This window comes from Vanacampus margaritifer, chromosome 1 (genome assembly GCF_051991255.1).
Source record: "Vanacampus margaritifer isolate UIUO_Vmar chromosome 1, RoL_Vmar_1.0, whole genome shotgun sequence".
Classification (NCBI taxonomy): Eukaryota; Metazoa; Chordata; class Actinopteri; order Syngnathiformes; family Syngnathidae; genus Vanacampus; species Vanacampus margaritifer.
The window spans coordinates 65,616,552-65,635,075 of NC_135432.1; the positions used below are offsets into that span (position 1 = coordinate 65,616,552).

An 18,524-nucleotide genomic window follows, 5' to 3' on the forward strand; every position below is an offset into this window, starting at 1 on the left:
GAGCCGGTCGCTCCCGGCAGGACTTTTGTGCCTGCAGAAACTCAAATGTCCAACTTTACCAACTTTTTTTTTTTTTTTTTTTTTGCTGTCAGCTGGAGAACAAAAATGAGGTGTTCCAAAACCTAAAATAATTCCATCCACGCTTGAGTTTTCATTGGTAGGTGTTTGAAAAAGTAGCCCCCCCCCCCCCCCGCCCCCCATCTTCTTCTTAAAAAAGTAAACTTTTCAATATTTGGACTCACAAGTTTTTCACAGGAGCAAGTTTCCTCTCACTAGGAAGACGGAAGATGTGCTGAAAAATTCAACATGTTACAAACTTCCGCGCTAGACATGAGGTGCCCCTATGAATAGAAGGAACATTATTTTGTGTACAATAGTATCCTTGTGTGCATGTCTACTTTATTTACTGTACTTGCCTACTTGGGTCGTATTCTACTTAATCTTTGTGTTCTAAACTAGTACTGTAGTCGTACTTACAGTATGTACTTATTCTAGTGGACTTGTCCTTTTTATCGTCAACTTATCATTATTAGCGATCACTGGCGCTCGCTAATGGGCTTTAGCTGTCATTAGCGGCCATTAGCAGTCAGCACTATACAGCACATGCTTAGCTGTAAGACATTTATTTTCCAGGATAATATAAGATGAGATGTTTCGGGATCCGAGTGTGGGGAAACATTTAGGCTTCACACTGTCAACATTTGAACATTTTTTGTTATTCCCGCCGGCTCTTGGTCTCTAACCCCGGCGAATCGCGAGAGTTGACTGGCTAATATTTTGTGTTGGCTTCAGCGCGAGCGGCAGCGGGAGATCAAGCGAGGCGGCGGCCAAGGAGATGATGAGGGCGGGCGGGCGGGCGCGCGCGTGTCGGCAGGCAGGTGTGATAAACATCCACTTCTCCAAGCGAGCGCCTTTGATCACAGTCATGCTGAGAGACTGGGATGATGACATGCGTGCGTGCGTGCGTACGCATGCACACACACGCTCTACTAGCTGCTACCGTTTTGGTTAGCATCTCTTGTTTTGGATCTCAAATGACTAATGAAGCTCATCAGTTTGTGAAGAAGTTCTAAGGTGAATGTTTAGACTACGTTAGCTTCGCCACGTATTTTCTGCCAACAAACGACTTTGATTTAGATACTCTGTGAATAGTTTGGTTCGTTTGAAGTTCGTCTGTCGGTGACTTTAAGTGAACTACGTTAGCTTATTGCGCTAGCTTGTTTGACTAGTTGAGTGAGAAAACAGACTGAAGACGGCTTCTACCGCTAACTACTTAGCGCTTCTTCTCACTCGCGTGTCCTCGGAGAGCTCAACTAAATGTATGCAAGGGGGAAGAGAAATGAAAGCTTTAAACACTTGCGCATGCTAAAAGAAGGCTATGCTAATGACATACGAGCGCTGGCTAAGTGTGAGTGCATTCTCGTGTCGTGTTTGCGGTCCGTGCGTTTTATTTCAAATGACACACACACGCACATTAGAGGGATGGAGCGCACGCCCACTTGCCCACTTACTCTACTGTACATCAGGGGTGTCAAACTCGTATGAACTCAGGGGCCACATGGAGGAAAATATATTAGCAAGTGGGCGGGGCCGGTAAAATCATGGTATATAACTTAAAAACAATTGTCGTCTGTCATACATCGATTTTCGCTATTTGCAGGCCAGCCCTAAATAGCGCTGTTATTGTTCCAGAAAGTAACCCGGCAACACTGACCGTATGAGTTGCAGGCGTGTTATAGCGACCCGTTTTGCATATACTGTACAGTATATTGTTCCCAGAATGCATTGTGTGGCGCAGTTAATGAAGCTATAAGGACGTTAATCCTTGTTATATGCGTTACCAGTAATTAAATGTGCATCATATTCAGCATGTTTGTTATTGATTTACAGTATTTTGGGCTATGTTTTTTATTTATTTATTTTTCAACAAACCGTAACTTTAACTTGTGTGTAAAATAATGACATCCAGTACAAGTTACATTGCTCATTGCTTGTGAAATTACAAATGTATATGTTTTGATTGACTGGGCCATTAATACTCTCTTTTTTTTTTTTTTTACTTTACATGATCATCTCGCAGGCCAGATTGAACCCTTTTGCGGGCCTGATTTGGCCCGCGGGCTGTATATTTGACACCCCTGCTCAGCATTTTAATTTTGTGCAAGCAATCAGACTTGATCTTATTCTAAAGAATTTGGTTGGTGGGTGGCTATAATTCTTATTCTTAAAGTCTTCTCATCATCATCATTATTATTATTATAATTATTATTATTATTATTAAGATTATTTTTACTATAGCAAATAAATCCTCTTCGTGGTGCTTTAATTCTTCTTATTTTATTCTGACAATTCCATTTTGTTATGTGGGGCTTTAATTAAATTTTTATTTTATTTATATATATTTTTTAAAAATCTGCCTTTAAGGTGTACTTTATTCTTTTTTTATTGCAGCAACTCAATAGCCTTTTGGGGGGCTTTAATTTTTATGATTATAAATCAAACCACTAAATAAACTTTCAGGGATTTAATTCTTTTTCTTCTTGCCTCAGGCAACCAATTCTTATTATTATTCAGACGGGGGAGGTTTGTTAGTTGTTTTTTTTTTTTTTGTGCTAACGCGTCTTCATAGCAGAATCCACTGCACTGGGCAGTTAAGTGACTGCGTACTTGCCCACATGACAATCAACAGGCGCAATGTAAAGCAACACAAATTGAAACGAGTGAGAGCGCAAACCGACAACCCTCCACACTCACAACCTTTATCCCATCTGCCTCCTTCTCACATTCAGCACAATCTCATTATCCCGCCACCCTCATCCTCTCTCTTCTTCCATTGTCCCGCTCCCTTCTCCTTCCTGGCAGATTCCCCCCCCCCCCCCCCCCAAAGTGCGTTTAATGGCATTTGATTGGGAGAGCCGAGAGGATTGAGCCCAGCTCCCCGCGGCCGGATCAATGCCTCCAAATGATCCGTCGTCGCGTTCCCCTTACGACTCGCCCGGCGAGGCGTGAAGGCGCTCATTTCACATCCAGCTCACTTCCACCATTCGCCCGCGACCGGCGTTTCTTTACAAGGATAATTCGTCCGAAAAACCCAATAACCAGACCTGAAATGTCTCCATTGCGGCCGATCAATGCCTGCCAAGGATAGAAAAAAAAAAAGGGGGGGGGGGATTTATTTAAGAAGAACCTTCACTGATGTATTTGTTTGGTTAGCTGCGGACTTGATCTTGGGTGATAAAAAATGCTAGGTGAGGCACAGTGATATAGCGGCAAGGATTCCTTTTAACTCATTCACTGCCATTGACGGCTATAGACGTCAAAAATTCATTTGAACTATTTCTATTAGTTTCACATTTTTTCCCACTTTTGTTAACAAGAGTATGAAAACCTAGGAAAAAATGTATTGTACATTTAGAACAGATATAAAATGTGATTAGTCATGAGTTAACTATTGAAGTCATGTGATTAATTAAAAAATGTAATCGTCTGACGCGTCTAATTTTTTTATATTTTCTTTTTTGTTTAATTACTTAATTATTTAAACTCAAGACTAATCACAAACTTTATATCTGTTCTAAATGTACAATACATTTTTTCTAGGTTTTCATACTCTTGTTAACAAAAGTGGGGAAAAATGTGAGCTATAAATAGTTCAAATTAATTTTTGACGTCTATAGCCGTCAATGGCAGTGAATGAGTTAATGACTAACAATGGAGGAAACGCGATTATTTTTGGATGCAGTGAATTTTTTTGCTATTATTTTTAATGCATTTAAATTAGAATGATAGAATTGTCTTACTAAGAGTAGTTGAAAATCAGAGGGAGTTAGTGATGAGTTATTTTTCACCCGTGCAGGATGCATTAAAAAAAATTTTTTTATCAATTTTGATAAACATATGTTCAAATTGTATGTTAGGAAGACCATCTAAAATGTTTATGCTAAAGATTTTTCCCGTGAGATATGCTGTGTACATACAAGTCATTTGGTGCGCAGAATGCACTGAAATTGCCCCACCCCTATTTTAAATCCATTTGAATTATTATGTGTGCAAATGATCTGTTAGAAAGATTACTTAAAATGAGCCAAAAATGTCATATTGTACTTCCAAATATGAGCAAGCTTGCACCCTGGGGCTGTCGTCCAAGAAAACCAAGTGCAGTGTGAAAAGGTATTCAATCACTTCACTCATGCAGGATGGGATGATAATGACATTGTAAACCCCCCCCCCCCCATTTTAATCCATTAATTTTGTTGTAAAAAAGAATATATGTACACAACATGACCACCATTGGTATTCGTAATGTGCACCTGTGTCACACCTGCTTCCATTCTATATGCGAATCATCTCCAATGAAGCGTCGCTTTATTACACCTGAACTGTGCAAACTTTTGCCGCGAGGGATCCTCATTGATTTTCCTTTTCTTCTAATCAAAAGCCTCCACCGCTGTGTTTGGCTGCTGTGAGCTTTTTTTATTTGTTGTTGGTTTGTTTGTTTGAAAGTGTTTATTGACACGACCTGGAGCTGCCGGGTTGCATTCATAGCGGAGTGTGAACTCTGGGATGGTGTCATAAGTTATCAAGGAAACAGCTAAAAAAAAAAAAAAGAAAAAAAAATCCTGAAATACACTCAGCTTCATAAGAATTTGCTTGAATTTTGGATACATTTTCTCCAATTGGAAATGATGGAAATCGAGTACAATGGAACATGTCAAGTGGTTTAAAAAAAATAATAATCAAAAGACAAAGAAAACGAGTTGGGCTTTTTCGACTATAACAGTCTCCAATAAACACAAAAAGTAATTAAATCAAAAGTCAATCAATTACATAGGTACATAATAATAATAATAATAATAATAATTGAAAATGCTGAAAATAAAAAAAATTAAATAGTGAAAATTTTTGAAAAATATAAACTAATGACAATCATGGAAAATGCTAAAGCTACATAATTTTCATATCCAATATTGAAATAAATTATTAGATAAATGACAATTATGGAAATCGTTAGTCACGTAATATTTGTAGGCTGTCATCAAATAATAGAATTTTTTTTAAGTACATTTCATTGCTGCATAAATTATTTTCAAGAAAATGCTTAAGTAATAATTTTAATGGATCTTCGTGCAGTTTGTCACTCTTTTTTTTCTCGCGGCTGCCACCTCTGGCCCAAAGCGTAACTGCAGAATCTGTGTCAGCCCCTCCCCAAAAAAGCTGTGGAGTGCGCAGAGTCCGCGCACCCTACTATAAAGAGAAGATAAAAGCTGATAGACGCAGTCAGAGTAAAACAGTCAGGGCTCTTCGTACTCATCTGGGCATTGGTGGAGCATGATGCATGATGTAGAAAAAGCTTTAATATTATTTTATGTTGTCAGAGAATAAACTGAAAATTGGATTATTGTAACTTAAATGCTAATATTGAAAATATTATTGAAAATACAAAATATTGAAAATTTAAAAAGAAAAATTCTATGAATAACATACACCCTTATATAATTAATTAATTAATTTTAATTAATTAATTAATTGACAGAATTTTACAATAAATAAAATAGTGGGGTCGGGGGGGATCATTAACTCTTTGACTGCCAAAAACGTTAAATAACGTTTCGTAAAATCCTATGGAGGAATGCCAAAGATGTTAAAAGACGTTTTTTTCAAAACAGGTGAAACTAACCATTTTCTATTGTTGATTACTCAAAAACGGAATAAGGTAGAAACAAACTTTTTTTTTCTGATGGAAGATGAGAGTCCAATCTTGTTTTGGCAGGATGTGTGTTTCCATAGTCCAAACACATAATTTTCTATGGACCTTGAAAGATCAGTCAAAATGCTTAAAATCGGCTGGCACCCACGGCATCCCTTTTCTGAAAACGTCTGGCAGTCAAAGAGTTAAATTGATACAGAGATGATAATCACTCATTGGAAGAACTGATCTGGTAAAATACGAAAAATAAATACAAACAATCAATATGTGATGATGATTATTTATTTTACAGTTCGTGCTTCCTGCAATGCGATACACATCATAAATCTTTATACTACTGTAAAAAATGTTGACTATATTTGTCCTGGCTTTCTCCTGAGCAGTTCTAACCCGACTGCAACGGTGTGTGTGTGTGCAGGTTCTGGCACGGGGAATACCGGGTGGCGGTGAACATCAACGACTACCTGGACATCTACTGCCCCTACTACGAGGGCCCGCCCAACCACGGCCGCATGGAGCGCTACATCCTGTTCATGGTCAACCACGAGGGCTACACTTCCTGTCAGCACCGGCTGCGCGGATTCAAACGCTGGGAGTGCAACCGGCCCAGCGGAGCCGACGGGCCGCTCAGGTTCTCCGAGAAGTTCCAGCTCTTCACGCCCTTCTCGCTGGGATTCGAGTTCCGGCCCGGACACGAGTACTACTACATCTGTATGTATGCAGCTACGCGCGCTGTCGAGTGTGTGTGTCTTTCTTTGTGCTTTTTTGCTATTGAAATACGATTAAACGTATTTGCAAGTACGTTTCAAGGGATACTTGACTCATTGAGCCATTTTCAGCAGTAAAAGTTATTATTTTGTCCAGAATGAATTTGATAACTTCATAATTTTTTACGTACAATTAATACCTTTAAAAACTAATTTTTCCATTTGCTGTCGACTAAAGATGACATCACCTGTGCTGAGGAAGTAGGTAACGACCAATCATGGCTCACCTGTTTTCTGGTTTTGGTCAGCAAACTGAGCCATGATTGGTCGTTACCCACTTCCTTAGCACAGGTGATGTCATCTTTAGTGGACAGCAAGTGGAAAAAATGTTTTTTAAAGGTATTAATTCTACATGAAAAATAATATAGTTATCAAATTCATTCTGGACAAAATGTTAACTTTGTACTGCTGAAAATGTCTCAATGAGTCAAGTATCCCTTTAAATGCATTTATTTACGTTAGAAGATGCTGCTAAATGCTAAAAACTTAGCATTGTTTCCCAGAACGCCAAGTGTAACGTGGGTAGTAGTGACTGCATTTTTTTTTTTGTACCATTATATTTGAAAATTAAGTGAATTAACATTGCTTACTTGTATTTTTTTATGATGCTAAGTATTTAGCATTTAGCCAACAAGTACATGTCAAAATATTTTCTCCCCATTCGAAACATTATATTGACGTGAGACGTGAAGCGAAACTTGACTCAATTGCGGGCCTCCCCCCGACGCATTTTGTGAAAGATTGCGCAATCTCAGGTGAGGCCAGGCTGGCCGCTGCCTCACTTTGAGTCTCGGCCAAGTGTTATTGAGCAGGAAATATGCAATTGTGGTTATAGGATCAGAGATATTGTTGGATTCAAGGGGAAGGTCGAGATACTGTAAAGCACACACAAAACCAAAATTGAATTGTTGTTGACTCTTCATGAGGTTCTGCCCCTCCTGACGACACATCCCTGGCGTGCGTTTTATTTTTCCTTGCGCAGACATTTTGGCAGATTCACACTAGAAAAATGCTCGTGCGTGCGCGCGCGTGCGCGTTTGTCATGCACACCGCCTCTCTGCATGCATTTGTAAACATTATGTAAATATGCAATCAACACAAACTACTCTGCACTCACAGGACGTCAACACGGCTGCCATCTTTCTTTGCTTTTTCTCAGCCAACTCACTTTGCAATCGTTTTCTTATTATCTGTCTTGATGCGCTTTAACAACAGAGGTGTTAGTGTCACGGATGGGGGTCCCGCTCGCCCCCTTCCCTCTCCCCTGTCCTTCACGCTGTCAATTGCAAATATGCTACGAGAAACGAGCAACGCGGGGGCTAATGACTTGAAAAGGTTTTAGGATGGAGTGATTTCAACACACGCTTTTTAAAAAACACCTGCTGAGCTTCTGATCATTCAAATCAACTGTCGCTCAAAAATAGGGACGGGCGAGCACCGATACCAGTTATCTGTATCGGGCCGATACCCAGCCTTATTTTAAGGTTTCAGTACTCATCAGCGCCCTCTTTTGGCCACTTTACGATCAATAACTAGGAATCAGTTTCAGTCTTTTTTGTCTGGAAAAAAAAAGTGATATTGAACATCCCTACTTTAAAACATAGTAAAATAGGAAATTCATGGCTTAATACAAGGAATTAAAGATTGCACAAACAATCACAAAAATTATGTCATCTAAAAAAAAATCTGCAGATGTAAACTTCACTAAAAAAAAGATGAGTTTTTTTTTAATTAATTTGAATATGTGGATGAAAGTTGCACATGATTAAAATGTGATTAACTAAAATGTCATTTAACCAAATTTTCAACATGTGCAACTGAAAAAAATTACGTTTTCAATGTGCTCAAGTGTATTGATTGATTAAAAATGCACCAACCTAATGGAATAAAATAATTGATCATCATGGAAAATTCGAAATTAAAATAGTACGTAAATTATTCATTTCAATCCCAGATTGTATCACTATTTATTTATTTATCAGATTTTGTTGTAGAAAAAGTCACGTCATTCAATAAAATTCTGGTAAGTTAAAATAAATTATTACATATCTGTAATAAATGAAAAATAATGAACAGTGTTGGAAAGCAAAAAAAACAAATTGGAAAATCAATTCAAATGAAATTAAAGTAAGAAAAAGTTGAATGTTGTCTAGCGACATGTTGTGTGTGGAGTAATGTTGTGTACGACAAAAGGATGCTGAAACATGAAATAAAATAAAAAAGCTCCTACTCTTCGACGATGTCACGAATATTAAAAGCAAAGAAAGTAAAAAAAAAAATAATAATAAAAAAAGTAAATTGTCAACGTAATAATCTCATATTAATTGAAATCAAACTAATATTAAATAAATGTTAATAATGTGAAAATGTAATGTCCTATTTGTTTTATATATGAATGTATGTCAAGTTTGGCAAAGGTTACAACCACCTGATGTCCCCATTGCGCACGCACACACACGCGCACGTACGCACGCACGCACGTACACACGCACGCACGTACACACGTACACGTGCGTACAAACACTCTCTCTCTCTCTTTTGTTTCCAAATGGTCTGGTGGACCCCCTGGAGTTGTATAGTCGCCGATTTTGGTATTGTGTTACCCAGATCCCCGAGGGGTGGGGGCATATCCCCCCCCCCCCCCCCCCGCCCCCTCCCATCCCAAAAAAAAAGAAAGAAAGAAAGCAGGAGTGTGTGCATGAGTAGTGGGGGAGTCGCGGGGTCAGTTGTCAAGTGATTGTGAGTGCGTGAAAGGCCGTGTCCATCATCTTGACAGGCAGACATGCACTTTGCTCTCTGACATGCACACACACACACACACACACACACACACACACACACACACACACACACACAGGTCTGCATTGATGTGCTACAGCAGCATTTTTCAGTGTGTGTGTGTAGTATGTTCTGATTTAAAAAAAATATATATATTTTTTTTTTGAAAAACACATAGATTTTTCCCGGTGATTCATGACCAGGTGCCTGGATGTGTGTGTGTGTGTTCGTCATGCGGCTGACATGTTGACAGGTTAGACACGCCCCTCCCCACCTCTGTTCTCCCAGCTGCCCTCTGATGAGGCTGAGTGACTCTCAATGCGCTTTCAGGACACGTCGCCATTGTGGATGTGCTGGGAAAGGGAAGCGGCGCGAGGGAGAGCTGATAAGACCAAGTGCGGAAAAGACAGCAAAAGTAGAATTTGTCGGCGGGGTGAGGTGATACTAGTAGTGTCGTTAATAGTTATCAACATTTAATTAGTCATTGATAATTAGAGTAATTGGCAGTAATCACGGAATTTTTTTGGTACGGTTACCTCTATTTTGTTCCGCTTCACGTTTTATTTTGGGTGTAATTGCACTGTTGACCACTAGATGGCGGCGCTATGGGCGCATGGAACAGCCAAGGTGGCGTAAACAGTTTTGACTGGGCTATGTTGTTTCAATGTACTGCAAAGTGGTTCCAACGTGTTGATAGTGTCGTTCGAATGTATTGTTAAAACAGGCTAAATGCTAAAAACGTTTCTTTCTTTTTTTTTATTCCCATAATGCCACGGGGTATTTGACTTGGGCGTGCGCAATTGTGCACCACCGCCACTTCACATGTGGACTGGACAAAAGTCACTAACAGTGAAAATTAAGTAATCATTTGCCTTGAATTGAAATTTCGTAAACCTTTAACAGTATTTTATATACTTATTTAATTTTCACAGTTTGTGAGTTTTGTCCTGTAATACACAATTGCACATGCGCAAGTTAATACCACGTAGCAATGTGGGAATTTTTTAAAAATGTTTTTAGCATTTAACCTATGTTTTTCTAATACGTTCAAATGACTTTATCAACACGTTGCAACCACTTTTGCAGCACGTTAAACAACTTCGCCAAGACATTCGAATGGCATAGCTCAGTCAAAATTGTTTACTCCACATTGGCAGTTCCACGCTTGCATTTGGCACACTATTTAGTTACGGTGTAAATTTGAAACCAAGCGCAACGTAAACCGAATGTATTTCAGCTCAGTCTGCTTTCTAAAGATTTTGAAAGTCAACTCTTAAATCCTGCTTCTTACGCCGACAGAAAGCAATAGCGGTGGGTTCATTTTTGTACATTGTGAAATGATAAATTGAGTTTGTTAGTTAGAAAAAAAATTGATTTTTTTTTAAAAAGGAACACTGTTAGACTGTCAAATATTTTTGTCGTATTCAATGCTTTTGTTCTCTCTCAATGTGTTAAATTTAAATATTATGTTTTAATTATTTTTAAAAGTTTGTTTAAAGCGCTTGAAAAAAATGAAGTGGTGTAAATTGGAGATATGTTTTTCTCAGGGCCGATACCGATTATTCAAGTAGTCAAGAAAACCAGTAACCGATATTCAATTCCAGTAAAAAGGGAAAAATATTGGTGTAAATTATTATTATTTTTAAACAAATTCCAACTCTTGTTGAAATGCCTTAAAGTATATGTTTATTGAACAACTTTTCAAGAGTGTTCCTAGGGTCAGCAGCATCTCTCATAAAGTTAAATATATATATAAATAATTGCAAATATGCTACGAGAAACGAGCAACGCGGGGGCTAATGACTTGAAAAGGTTTTAGGATGGAGTGATTTCAACACACGCTTTTTAAAAACACCTGCTGAGCTTCTGACCATTCAAATCAACTGTCGCTCAAAAATAGGGACGGGCGAGCACCGATACCAGTTATCTGTATCGGGCCGATACCCAGCCTTATTTTAAGGTTTCAGTACTCATCAGCGCCCTCTTTTGGCCACTTGACGATCAATAACTAGGAATCAGTTTCAGTCTTTTTTGTCTGAAAAAAGTTAAAGTTAAATGAAAATCTAAATAAATCGTTCCCTGAGGTCAGTTTTAAATGGATCTACTATTAGTCATCAGATTTTTTTTTTAAGTCCGATATTTGGCATTTTGACAAATATTGACGCCGGCAATCGGTCAATCCCTATTGTAAATACTATAAAACAATTATTTAAATAGGGTCTTTATATATATATATTGCGAGTTTCACTCTTTGCGCGGATGGTCTGGAACGTAACACCGTGTTTTTTAAATATTTACATTACATTAACAAATAACTGAAGCGAACAACAATTGGAACAGTAATATATCAGTTTGTCGTCTTTTGAGGGTTTAGGAAGGATGCAGACAACTCTGCGTTCCTTCCTTCTGCTCCATATCGTCGTCCTCCTAATGTGATTTTGCCCTTCACTTCTCGTACAAAGCGCTGTCGACAACACATTTTGCATCGAGTCAGGTGGGACTAATGACGGAGATTCAATTTCGTTGAGCCTTTGAAGTCTGACTCGCTGTTACTTGCCGACGTTTCCACTCATTTTGGAGGCATTCAGCCGTTTCGGCGCTTAAGCTCTGATCTGCGCAGATTTTCCCTCTTTATTTTCCAGCGGAATCACTTGAGGTGGATGGCAGAGACGGTGATAGAGCGGAATTCACGTTAATGCCTCGGTGTGTTTAATCTTCATGAGTGTCATCATTAAAGTCTCTTCTAATGACTGTGCTAGCATCCAATTAAGACAAATGACTGAGTGGTGATTTACTCTTCGTGTATGGTCCCACTTAATGAGGCGGTGTGTCAAATGGTGGAACCGTAGAGATTGTTTATGTCATCAGTCATTTGTGGTGGGAATTGATTGTTCACAATAATGTTCTTTAGAGAAAAAAAAATCTTTGAGAAAGTGAGCCCCCGGAAATAAACAGGAAGTCGGCCATTTTGTCACCAAATGACATGGAATTATGGAGGACCAAACCTGCCAAAATTAATTAGTGAAAAATAAAAACGGTTAAAAAAATATCATTCAAAAATTTTATCCCCAAAAATAAATATGAATGGAAAAAAATTAATAAATAAATAAATATATCCCTAAATAAATAAATGCAAAAATAAAAAACGAGATTCAAAAAATAAAAGTCAAAATAAATTCAAAAGGAAATATATGAATAGAATTAAATATAAATCAGTAACTAAAAAAGCTCCACTTTCACACTTATTTATTTCATGCCGCAGACGCTCTGCCAGGTAGAAATGTTATTCAAATGAGGGGGCGGTCCTAAGCGTGTCTTGGGTCGGACTCCGCCCTTGCAATTGCCTGTCATTGGTCGAGCGAGCTGCACGGTGAACATGGAAGTCTCGCCGGCCCCCTCATTTGAATAACATTTCGACCTGGCAGAGTGTCTGCAGCATGAAATAAATAAATGTGAGAGTAGAGCATTTTTAGTTATTGATTTATATTTAACTCAATTTATTTATTCTAATTTATTTATTTAGGGATATATTTATATGTGGTTGTTTTTATTTCATTTATTTTTATTTATTTAGTCATTTATTCATTTTTAATTTTGGTCCTCCATAGGAAATTGGGTCAAGATATCATTTACAGACGGAGGACACTGAACTGTCCAATTTTTTTTCCAATTTTTTTTTGCCATCTCAGTCAATGTAAAGCATGGCGTGAAAATTTGATGGATTATTTAGAAAATTGCCAGATAGTGGAAAATAATTAGGCACACAAGGACCCACAAACAGTACCCAGACATCACTCATGAAATTGAACAGGAAGTCGGCCATTTTGCTTGGAAGTAGCCATTTTGGACCACCTCCAGGACTCTTACATGTTTTGTGCAGAACATGGTGTCATATTGAGGATTCGGATGGCTCTTTAAGCAATCACTGCTTTCTATCTCTTTGCAGCGTCTCCTCACCCGAACCACGTGGGCCGAGCGTGTCTAAAGCTGAAGGTGTATGTCAGACCTCCTGGTAAGTCATCATACACACACGAAAACACAAAAGTCCAGATTGGCCACAAGTGTGAAATTAACTCTTTGACTGCCAAAAACGTTAAATAACGTTTCGTAAAATCCTATGGAGGAGTGCCAAAGACGTTAAAAGACGTTTTTTTCAAAACAGGTGAAACTAACCATTTTCTATTGTTGATTACTCAAAAACGGAATAAGGTAGAAACAAACTTTTTTTTTTCTGATGGAAGATGAGAGTCCAATCTTGTTTTGGCAGTATGTGTGTTTCCATAGTCCAAACACATAATTTTCTATGGACCTTGAAAGATCAGTCAAAATGCTTAAAATCGGCTGGCACCCACGGCATCCCTTTTCTGAAAACGTCTGGCAGTCAAAGAGTTAAAGGGGCGTAAGAGGTCTGATTGAATGGCACGGCCTAAAGTCTACGCTCTGATTTGCAGAGAAGCCAGACAAGGCTTTATCACAGATGCGGGCAACCTTTGGCCCATGGGCTATCGAGTGTTTGGTGCAGTTCTTTACAAAAAAAAAAAAAATGGCAGAAACGGATTGGAGAAAATAGGTCAGAGAAAATAAAAACTGACATCAGCGCACAGAGGCCAGAGTTGGGTTTGAAACCCCAAAATTCACTTCTATGAGGCACCATACTGGGTGCTTCAATGTGCCTACGCAAATATAATAGTAAGCAAAATCGCAATCTGACTATAATTGATCGTAGAAAGCCTCACGCATCCCACTTGCGTCTCCAGTGTTGTCTTTGATTCTGTTCTAAGCAGTGGGGGGGGAGAGATTGGGGGGGGGGAGAACCCGACGGAGCAACTGCGGTGAATGTAGGTCAGATGGCAGGAAGCTGTTACGCAACTCTTATTTTGAAAGTCTACCAGTCAGGCAGATTTGAAGGCGAGCTCGACATGCAGCATCGAACCTGCCTGGTAACTCGTCTCCCGTGATGGTGACACACTTTGAAGATGTCGGGGGGGTTGGGGGGCGGACGTGCGGCAGCTTTCCAGGCTTCGGATGGTTACGCTTCCTCCCAAATTACTGAAACAACATCAATTCCATTGCTTTAATTCTTGAGCGAAATCTGTCCGTCATTGCGACCCTTCTCGCGTGTGAAGTACTGACACGGTGCATTTACAAGTGTGTGTCTGTGTATGTCAGCTCGCTGCTCCAGATTCGGCGAGTCTCTGTGATTAAACTGTAATTAGGTTGGTTAAACCCCCCGCAGAGCTCCGCCGCTGTCGCCTCCTCCCACCTCCGTCGTCGTCTTGCTCTGCTTTGCCTCTCCAGTTGAAGGCAAAGAGTTGCCAGTTGGGTTTTCCCAGCGGCTCCCCGTGTCTTTCACCCAGCGATAATGAAACATTTGGATGATAGCATCTATTAGCACCTATCGGCATATTTTCGTGCTTTGTGAGACATCCCAACATGCCTTCCAAGTCGCCATGTTAGCGAGCATTAGCTATTGCTAATAGCCAGCCGACTTGACAGCTAACTGCAGCGTAAGAGAACGTGCCAGGAGAGGTCCGACAGGCAGGTGAGGCTAATTGTGGGGTTGACGCCTGAGAAAGCAGGGTGGTAAACTTCTCAAGATGATGCAGAGAAAGGTGTGGATCGCGATTGGCAGACAGCTGATCTGCTGCTAACGGCTAGCTGGTCTCGAGCAGATTTCGCCAGCCCCATTGTTTTGTCCCGCCTTCAAACCTGGTCCCATCTCGACGACCCGTGGTTTTTTTTTCAGCATGCTAATTGTTTGAGCCGTGGCGTCGTTCCGTCATGCCGGAACTAGAACTACTTCCTGCTTCCGTATCTAAGAATCATGGGAAATGTAGTCCTTCTAGCCTAATGCCGCGGACGCAAGCTGAGCTTTTCTGGCGGGACCAGCGAGGGGTGAACGGCACAGCCAGCTTCCAATAGCTGCCGGGACCCGAGCAGAAATTTTGGGATAATGCATTGACTTGATAAGTGCTGTTGAACTGTCAACCAAGATATCACTTAGCATTAGCTAAAGCAATAACACAAGCACCTAGCCATTACATTTGTTATCAATAGCTCCTGGTGAAAATTTATTGGAAATGTGATTTTCAGTAAAATCTTAATTTTTAAAATCTGCTCACCCTACTGTTCGCCCCACACACAAGATAGTCACAAGGGTTCATAGTTCATATTTTAGTTCCATAAATTGGGGGGGGGGTGCAATGATAGAAATAATCAAATACAGTGAATCCAATCTTGCCAGATGGGATCTTGTGTCGCCTCTCATCTGTGTGTTTCAGATGGCTCGGGATACGATTCTCCGGAGCCCTTCCTGACTGACGCCGGTCCAAGCCGGAGACCGGACTGCGCAGCCCCGGCAGCCGCTCTGGCCTGGCTGCTGCTGGGATTCTTCTCCTGGCTGTGACCCCCTCACTCCCCCTCTTCCTGGAGCTCCCGCCCCGGGATGCCAGGCCGGGCCGGGCTGGGCTGGGCTGGCTGTCCCTCGAAAGTCCACCACCCCCCCCCTCAGGGAAGCCCTTTGACCCGTCCCATCCACCTTCCTTCCCACCCCCCCCCCCCCCACTTATCGACAACGCGACCACCAGCCACCACCACTGCCAGACCAACCCCCCTCCCTCCCCCGCCCCTCCATGGCCCAACCACGGACACCCTTTTCCAGGCCTGGCAAGTCTGCAGGGTGGACCGGTTATGTTGCACTCTGGGAAATGTCCTTTCACTTGTATCAGGATCTTCTTTGGATGTGACTGTAGACTTTTTGGCCAGTGACGAGGTAGACGTGGATATGATTAAACTTGTCATCCATCCAGAAGGTCGGCCCGGATGCACAAAACAGTTTTTGTACTCCCAAAGCCTGAAGCGCAAGTAGCCATGCCTGCATTTTTTTATTTGTTTTTTTTTACAACCTAATCAAATTGTTGCTGTAGACTAAACAGATCCGGATCACGTGAGCACACACGATGACAACTTTAACCATAGCCCGTGGGAGGGTTAGCGGCTGGGTCTGGCGAGGTGTATATTTTCAGCTGGGATGTGTTCTTTGTCTTGTTTGTTGTTTCTAAACAAAAGCATTTATCACCGCCTGCTGTCAGCACAGGCGCAGTCTGCACTTGTCTTAGTCCAACAGGTCGGGTGACTTCTGGAACCATGACTTTACTCCTGTATGAATGTACCACTGGTCACCCACCTCTTTGTGTTTGTGTATTGTTACGACTGTGGTCACTTCTCGGGTTCTGGGTCGCGGTTTCTGGAAAACGGGTTCTCGGGACTGGGCGGGAGGGTTTTGAAGAGAAGAGGCGGCGACACTCCAGTTGCATGACCACTGTGAAACCCTCAGAACAACCTTGTTTGTATTGATGATCTATTTTTTCATGAGGGGAACCAGAACCACCTTGCCGCCACTCTCGGTCTCCCGGGACTTTTTAAGGCAGCCAACAGGAAGGATTCTCTCTCTTCACGCAGTCTCGCCCCCTTGTGGTGGTTCAGCGGGGTCCGGATTGGCAGATCGGAAACCATCCAAGAGACTCAACCAGACCACCACGAACGTTAACGCTGACTCAAACTGGAAAGCCAGTCTTAAGGGGAAGCGTGTGGACTTTGGCGTGTGTGGTTGCACCACAAACACACACACATATACATACACATACACACACACATATTTGGTGGTAGCCTTCGTGGATTGAGTTTAATGTCAAAAGATGGAGATTTTTTTTATTTTATTTTGTTGCTGGGAAGTGAACATATAAGAGCAAAGCACTGTGAACACAAACATGCAGATATACACGTCCGCCTGTCCTCATAAGAATTTAGTAGGATTTTATACAAAAATGACACCGTAATTACTAGGGATGTACGATAACGCCAATATAGCGATATTAAAATCGCCGCGATGTCGTCGTCGTCGTCACGTCGCGATATTAAAAGCTCCACATCTGTTAAAATGGTGAGCTTGTATTCCGTTGGTGCACTTCCAGTACCCTCTGATGGTGTTAGAGTATGTTTAGTGCAGTTTAATTCTAATTAGGCATGTTTGGGCCACTGCGTCAGTTTTCACTCATCTCCATCAAAAAACGTTACTTTTCGCCCGCTTTAGGCCGCTGAGCCAATACGAGCACATGACAATAAAATAAAATGGCTGCCCAAGACTATTTCTTTGTTACTGATGTTATGTACAAAAAACGGGGGTTTTTTTTGCATTTTTTTCTTCTTTTGAATATCTTAAGTTTTTATACAGTATCATGATTTAAAAAAATATATATATATATATATATATATATATATATATATATATATATATTGCCAACCTCTTCATAAAATTGTTATAATTATAGTATTGTGACGTTTGGCTATCGTTACATCCCTAGTAATTAGTAGAAAACTGACCTTTTTACACAATGGAGATAACCACCTATTTTGAAATGGCAGCATTTTTCTGAGAATATTGTATTTATGTCAGCCATATTAGTGGACGGCAGCTTGCTAGAAAAATGACCCCGCCAGTGCAATTTCCCACTAAATTCTATTGAGTTGGGCATCATATGTAGAAAAGCACACGATGCAAGGCATGCACATACACACAAACAAACAAATGAGGGGAAGCACCTCCTTACTGGTTTCCTCTTATTTTTGTAGCATTTAAAAAAAAAAAATCACTGTTAAGGACTCCTGCGTGGGATGCAGTGATGGGTGGGCGAGAGTGAGTGTAGCCTGTGGAAGATTAAAACAAACAAAGCAACAAACAAAAGACGTGTCTTCTTTTGTTCCACTGACGCCGTCCGTCCTCCTGTTGTTTTTCTCTGGCTCATGATCCGACGCTCATTTTAGTGGTAGGTATAGTAGGATGCCTCAGGGGGGGCATGTACGACTTTTTGGTTTTTATTTTGTACATTTTTTTTTTTTTTTTTTTGCAGGGGAGGCTGACCTTCCACACACGAAGGAAGGAAGGAGGAAGAAGCACACAAATAAAGATTTTCCTTTTTGTGTCTGCTTGTAAATGTAACGCCAGTGGGATTTCTTGCCAGGTTCGTTCCTATCTGACCGCGGGCCTCGCAATGAATTCTGATGACTTTATTCGACCCGTGATGTGGTCATTTTGGGACAGCCGGCGTCAAAGCGTGAAATTATTCCAATGAAATCACCTTCTCCCGTCTTCATGTGTTCTTTCCTCAGCGCTGTGACAGCTCGCCAGAAAAGCACTGACAGCATGATCCGCCAGCTCTTCTTGCTTACATCAGGTACTGCATTACACTTAGTTCCACATGACTTCAAAAAAA

At 40.7% G+C, this 18,524-nt stretch overlaps 1 protein-coding gene across 2 annotated transcripts in view; it reads left to right on the forward strand.

Moving 5' to 3' along the window:
• The window catches only part of efna2a (ephrin-A2a), a 71,077-nt gene extending 53,082 nt beyond the window's left edge, over window positions 1-17,995 (forward strand). For both annotated transcript variants that reach the window (XM_077562339.1, XM_077562349.1), the window contains 3 exons: window positions 6,126-6,418; window positions 13,199-13,264; window positions 15,534-17,995. In XM_077562339.1, the coding sequence (XP_077418465.1) occupies window positions 6,126-6,418; window positions 13,199-13,264; window positions 15,534-15,658 (484 nt within the window). In that variant the 3' untranslated portion in view covers window positions 15,659-17,995. The remainder of the gene's footprint in view (window positions 1-6,125; window positions 6,419-13,198; window positions 13,265-15,533) is intronic.
• Window positions 17,996-18,524: the final 529 nt, after the last annotated feature.